Source organism: Pleuronectes platessa, chromosome 16 (assembly GCF_947347685.1).
Source record: "Pleuronectes platessa chromosome 16, fPlePla1.1, whole genome shotgun sequence".
In the NCBI taxonomy this organism is placed as follows: Eukaryota; Metazoa; Chordata; class Actinopteri; order Pleuronectiformes; family Pleuronectidae; genus Pleuronectes; species Pleuronectes platessa.
In genome coordinates, this window is record NC_070641.1 from 5102218 (window position 1) to 5109400 (window position 7183).

The 7183-nt window shown below is 43.9% G+C and overlaps 1 protein-coding gene across 1 annotated transcript; it reads right to left on the reverse strand.

Annotated features, from left to right (window-relative positions):
• Positions 1 to 4082: 4082 nt before the first annotated feature.
• On the reverse strand, positions 4083 to 6897 carry hoxb1a (homeobox B1a). Its single transcript, XM_053444089.1, has 2 exons — positions 6057 to 6897; positions 4083 to 4429 (listed from the first exon to the last, which is right to left on the reverse strand). The coding sequence occupies exons 1-2, from the start codon at positions 6895 to 6897 to the stop codon at positions 4083 to 4085; spliced, it is 1188 nt and encodes a 395-aa protein (XP_053300064.1).
• Between the last annotated feature and the right edge of the window lie 286 nt (positions 6898 to 7183).

Genomic DNA, 7183 nt, shown 5'->3' on the forward strand with positions numbered 1-7183 from the left:
GACTATATTTCTATAATATACATCTTTGATCTCCACATATTTTGATGGTGAAGATGAAGATGATGATGGGGAAGAGGAGTGTGTTCTCGTGTTTAAATATCCCAGAGGCTCTCCAAAGGTCAACAAGTCAGCAAGCCACCCGCAGAGCCCCGCTACATTCCTGACTGTAGTCCTGTGTATGTGTGTTTGTTTGAGTGTGGGTGTGTGTGTGTGCGTGTGCGTGTGCGTGTGTGTGTGTGTGTGTGTGTGTGTGTGTGTGTGTGTGTGTGGAGGAGGGTCATCCAGAGGCCATGCAGCAAAGTGAATGCTAGAGAGCTTGCTATTGAAATGGATGAAGCACTGTGTGTGTTGTTTTTTGTCAAACGTTGTGTTGCTGTAATCCATAAGGACAAAGACAAACCGGCTCCTTTCATCAGATCCTTGATCATTTCCTTTCTCCCTCATTCACCTTCATCTGCTGCCTCCACCTCTTGAGGGAGCGTGGTGCACATTTCTGCATCATAGTCTGACTCTTTGATTCGGGTTCCCTCCTCCTCTAAGTGTGTGTACTGTGCTGTGTCACCATTCAAGCTTTTTCCTCTTTTTTTCTACATGCAACATGGTTCTGGAGAGAGGAATGTCAAGCCTTCATACTAACTTCTCCACCATTTGTGTGAAACTCAGCCCCAAACCCACTGACTCCTCCTGAAGATTAAAATCCTTCAAAACACCCCTCAAATATATTGTGCAATCAAAATAACATGATAATTAATGGTTGACTAAGAGAAAATTGACTCATTGTAACATCACTCCAGCTTGGTTATGTGTTTTAACAGCAGGAAGCGACATGTTTGAATAATTCAAATTGCACAACAGTGTAAAATGTCACAAATGTTTGTTACTATTTGTCTCTTTTCATGGGATTTGATGACAGTAAAAGTATGAATTTAAATTACCTCTTTAATACTATTAATAAAGCAGTACTGCACATTTCCACTGTAAATTTTCCGTAACCACTCTCCTCTGATCTCACGGCTGTGACCACATTAACCTCCTGATGTTACCTTTACTCTGGTCGGCCATTTCAGCAAAAGGGCCCATGTTGTGCATATTACAAATTAATTTAGGAATTTGACACATGAGCAGACCTAAACTAGATTCCACCTTCTCAACAGGGTCTCCTTATCAGGTAATAAAGAAAACCTCACTTTTAATTATGTGCTTTAATGGTGCATTTTTATACTTTTCAATTAATCACACTACCAACTGTCTGACCAGCTTTTGGGGCCTCTGGATCTCTGGGGTCCAAATATTGCAACGCTGCTAACCTTCCCTGAGTGCAACAATCTTAACCTTCAGTATCTCAGAGATCCAAGCTGCTGTTGTTATTCTGAACCGCTTTCATACTTCCTTCATCTAAAGACAGCAACGTTAATGTGTTCGCAAGGCATGAAGTTATATTTCGTCACATTTGTTTAGCTCATGACTAAAATATCTAATTTAAGTGGAACTTCACCCACAAGTTTATGGTGAAGTGTTTCACCCTGGAAATTCAAAAGGCCTTGAAAACACAGTGATGGGAGGCCCCACACCGGCCCACCCACACACACACACACACACACACACACATACCAGACACTATTTAACTTGCTAAAGCTTTGTTATCTACATTGTGCATCTATGAGCTGCCACTTCAGCAGCAGCACACACACTTTTCTACAGAGTTGTTATATGTAGTAGAGGGTTCTTGCTTCTGGAGTTTCTTGACCTCCAAGACCACAGTGGTCCCAACCTGTGTGAACTGGTCATACATGTATGCAGCTGTCTCAGCCCGCATTTCAAACAGTGTGTGAGAGAGAGACAGCCAAGGAGCAGGAGAAGATGGGCCACGTCTCTGGATGGTAGATGATATGGTGTTTTAGGGGTTTTGACTTGTCATTCATTATGAGCGCAGCCTTCCTGATCTCAGGAGCAGTTGCTGGTGGCGGGAGGGGGGGGGGGGGGGGGGGGGTCCCACCTCTGATTACAGGGTGTAAACCTAATCAAATGTGTATAAATGCCATGACGTAAACATTGGCCCTGCAAGATTCAAGTCGGTTTATAACACTGGTTGGTGTTATGAGCCGTATTCATCCCATAGATTTTTCACAGAGTTGGTAATAAATGTAATTTTTAAACCAGCAGTTGTGTATTTCATCAAACAGCAGTCAAATAACTTAATTTACAGCTGAAAAACACATTTAGGCGTGCACTATCTATTGAATTATTCACAAGCTAAACTGATAATATAGTAAACAGTTGCTGGTCAGTTTGAATTGAAACAAAAAGACATCTGAGCAGGATTGACAGAAAAATTTTACTTGAGGTAGCTCGCAGTATAAAAACACAGACAGACTTCATGATTGGGAGTTTCTAAGGCAGCAGAACTAGTAACATTCAGTCAGTGTGCCCTCCGTTAAACAACAGTCATTTAAAGACATACCAGTCACAGCAGTTCACAGTGTACACACCAACATTTCACCTGACATCATTACACTTGAAGAAATTTACTCCAAGATGTTTATATCATTTATCCTGAAGAAGATAACTTGTCGTTCACTTCGCTGTTTCTCTGAAATAAATTGTTCTGACACTTCTGTTAACTGCACTTACTTTTGTTGGAGTTTTGCAGAAGTCCGACTCGGTTTTCGGAGTAAAAACATTACCATATTGTGACTTTGTCAGGTTCAAAGTATCACAGCCCTCAGCAGTACCAAGACTAAATTACCTCAGGGGAAAACACCCCATTCAAATCGACTCCTTTTCCCATATTCTACAATCAATAGCATAAAATGGATCCAATAATTTACTCTCATCGGAGAAATGGCAAGTTGTTAAAATATAAATTGCCCATGTTCCCTCCTCGTCAAGGAGACATTTGTATCTGATGGGCCTTGTCAGTAGTTTCATTTAATCATGGACCCCCCCCCCCCTCCACTTCCACACATTAACACACACCATCACACTTACACACATCCCAAATAAAGCTCTGAGTGTCTGTAAAGGCATCGCAGCCTTTGTTTCATCATCCGTAGAAACTAAAGGGAGCAGAATGTTCCATTGAGCTTATTCCCCCGACCACCCTGTCTCCATCTGAAATGTTACCCTGTAGTCACATAGTGCAAAGGCTATAGCTGTGTGGACTTAAACATACACACAGAACACTTGAAACATTCAAAAATAAAAAATATATAATAATAGTCATAAACGTTTTTAAGAAAACAATTGCAGATCAACCAGACAGAACACAAACGTGTATTTTTGCCATCAGAGGCTCCCTGTATCTCTAACCATAAATTTCATGTTGCTGGTAACTTCATGTTTAAATCAATAATTTGAATGAAAAACACAACAACAACAAAAAGTAACGTGCTATCTACCTTAGAACCCCAACACCAGCCGGTTAACTCTGTAATTCAGACATGCCAAAGTGCATCTTATCATCATCAGGGGATCCATCAGTAACACCTGGAGCCTATTCCATCAGCCCAAATCAGGAATGAATTGAAACTGGAATATAAAATGTGTGTCAATCCAAACATACTGTAATCTCCGTGTTTGGTTCTGGATAAACAGCATTGAAACTTCATAACACCCGACAGCAGAGGTCATGACCTCCGGGGAGTTGGTTATAGTTATTTTGCATCAACTGCATGGAGCACACTTTGACTTCCGTTGGTTATAGGTCACAGTTACTCTTGACACAGCACATAGTCCTAAAAGTTCACTGTGTGTGTGTGTGTGGGGGGGGGGGGGGGGGGGGGGGGGGTGCTCAGCAATAGTCCAGAACACAGAGTTTGATCAAGAGTACATGGGGTGAACAGTCCTCCAACATGTAAACATCTTCTCTATCTGTTAAACTAAGGCCTATAAAAAGTCCAGGTGATGAAGCAGAGATGCCAAAATGAATTGTGGGACATGTAGGAGATCATTAACTCAAGTGGATGATGGATGCTGATTATTTCTCCGCTCGTATTAGCACATCAGAACTCATTTTTTAGACAGTAGATGGCTCAGTAGAATAAGGCTGTATATAGGTCAACAGTCACAATCGCACTCTCCGTCTACGTCTCCGGGCTCGGGGACGCGCCTGGAGACGTGGACGCGGAGGATTGGTCGGTGTCCTCCAGGTCCTTGTTGAAGCCTCCGTCGATACCGGAGGAGGAGGAGTGGGCCGTGGCGGATGCGCCCTCCCGCTCGCGCTTCTTCTGCTTCATGCGCCGGTTCTGGAACCAGATCTTCACCTGCGTCTCGTTCAGCTCCAGCGTGGCCGCGATCTCCACGCGGCGTGCGCGCGTCAGGTACTTGCTGAAGTGGAACTCCTTCTCCAGCTCGGTCAGCTGCCGCGTGCTGAAGTTGGTGCGCATGGCGTTGTTGTGCGCGCCCGCGAGGCCGAAGTCCGCCACTTTAACTAAGGGAGAGAGGGAAGAAGGGGGGGGCATTGTTATTAATGTCCGTCTGTTTGTACAAGTGACAAATAAATGATACATGTGTTATATAAATGTGTGTCCGAACACGTGGTTCCATGCAGGAAATAGACCCTTCATTGAGTAGAAGTCTCTTACTTTGCATTATGGATTATGATTAAATCTAGATCACTAAAATATACAATATACCTGCCCACATATTTTACTGGTTAAACATCCATCAATACAATTATCATTGCTGCTTCCAGACATATTATATTTCTACAAATACTCTAAACATCCCTCACATGTGATTCCTCTGAGGTTTCTATGGGGTTTTTCAGGTTTTTTCTGTTTGTAATTTTCCCTCAGTGTCGTTGAGAGTTAAGGACAAAGGATGTCGCGCCAAGTTTAAGCCCTACGAGGCAAATTTGTGAATATGGGCTACACGAATAAAACTAGATCGATTTTTAATTGCCGTTTGATCGCTGGTGTCCAGTTATTAATACAGTTAAAACCTAAAAACCAAGCTGGAACCACATGTGTTGCGTTATCTGCTCCACAGCTATCTGCAGACCAACACGTCACACAATGGGAATAGGGAAAGAGAGACAGAGAGAGAGAGAGAGAGAGAGAGAGAGAGCGAGAGAGAGAGAGAGAGAGAGACAGAGTGCGAGTGTGTGTGTGTATGGCGAGGGGGGTTAAATGATAACAGACCAGGACAGATTTCCCAGGGCAAAATAACCCGTCTGTTATATCCATTTGAAAAAAGAGAGAGAGAGAGACACAAAGAGAGAGTGAGATGGAAAAAATTAAACATATCAGGGATGATAGAGTTGACTGAGGTAGACCTGCTCACACCACACTCACTGAGCCATATGCCTTAATTTGATCTCCTTAAAAAATGTCCTTATTATAAAAGTGGATTTTGACTTGATGAAACAGCAGTTGCAATGTTATAACCTGCAGGCGTTAGAGTAGTCTGTACTTAAGTTGAAAATATATTTTAAATAGTCTTTAAATTGTATTTTCGTTAACACTCTATAAAACCATGTTTTACCTGATGACGGTTGAGCAGCCAGTTTGTGTTGAGGACGTGTGATTTTAAAACAGTTAAAGTCCTACGTCTTTTTATCCCTCTTCTTTAAAGCAATTTTTTTTCTATTGTCATTATGATTTAAATATATTAAACAAAAACATATATTAAATGAAAGAAATGTGTGTGTTGGGTTTGTTTACAGTAACCTGTGCTAATACTTGATGAAATGGCTACGACAAATGAAAAGAAGAAAAAGAACAGTATGAAAGTGAAAATAATATAATTTGAAAACATAGATATTTTACAGCAAAAGACTGCAAGACAAAATGTAACATAATAATAATTTGTTTTATAAAACTCTGTTCCATTTTGTGTTGCTGACTATAGGCTGCGTTTTCTTTTTTCGTCTGATCTATTAATAAACACTCGGCCCTTCCTAAAAACAATGTCATGTCAGCCACGATGATAAATGTATAAGAGGCCACATCCTCTTCTGCTGGAAACCTCACACATGATATTAAAAGAGTGATCGATCATGCTCGACATGATAATGATTTGAAAATAATCTGAGAGAAACACCGGTCCTCTCCTACCTGTTTTAGGCGGGTTCCTCTTCACCTTCATCCAGTCGAAGGTCTGTCCCTGCCCGGCCTGCTGGCCCTCCTCATCCCCCTTGTCCCGGTCCTGAGAGACCGGCAGCTCCCCGAGACCTCCCCCGTGAGGAAGCCCCATGTAGCTGGCTGCGTCCAGGCCCCCGCCGAGCTGCTGCTGGAACTGTGGCCCTGCCAGAGCGCCCTGAGGCCCGCAGTAGGCCCCTGCCAGGGCCCCGTAGCTGGGACCGACGGTGGAGGCCGAGCTGGGGAAGGTTGATTGATGATAGTAGGAGGAGGCCACAGACTCCTCCATGAAATACTGAGGGTGAGCGGTGTTCGCTGGGCCCGTCGCGGAAATGTACTCCGAGTTTGTGGAACACACCTGACCCGCGTAGGCCCCGGGGTTGGCGTTATTCCCGTTGTTGTAGGGATGCAGTATTCCGCTCTGCAAGCTTTGAGTCTGGTGCAGGTGATGATGGTAGCCACTGTGTTTCTGCTGATGCGGTTCATGATGATGATGATGAGGATTCTGATGGGTCGACCCTGGGGCCGCATGGACTCCTTCAACGCCGGTGCCGGCTCCGTTGCCCGCGTACAGCCGTCCATCCCCGGTGTAACTCGTGCTGTCCCCTCTCGTTCCATGAACTGCAGACGAGGAGGCGGCGGGGCCCGCGTGGAAGGCGCCGGTGGTCACCGGGAAGCTCTGGGTCTGGTCCAGAGGATGGTGAAGGTGATGCAGATGGTGGTGGTGGTGGTGGTGCGCAGGTTTGGGCGCAGAGTAGGCGCCGGGGCCCGGTCGGTTGCAAAATGAGTATTCCACAAACGAGTTCATGTTGTCCATGCAGAAGGAGGCACAGTGGGACGGAGATAAGTCAGAGGAGCAGGAACCCAGAGACCAAGTTTGTAGAACTTTGTAAGAATAACATCAAAAATCGAAAGATTCCATCAATCAAGTGTCATTTGACTCAAAGATGTAAAATAGAACAGATAGCAGGATGTGGAGTCAGACGGTGGAACGAAAGTAAATCATGGAAACATCTCAAACTAAACCTCCAGAAGAAAATAAAGCTGACTTTGTGTTGGGGGGGGAATGAAAAATCCGCGAATACAAAAAAAAGTCAGCAAAA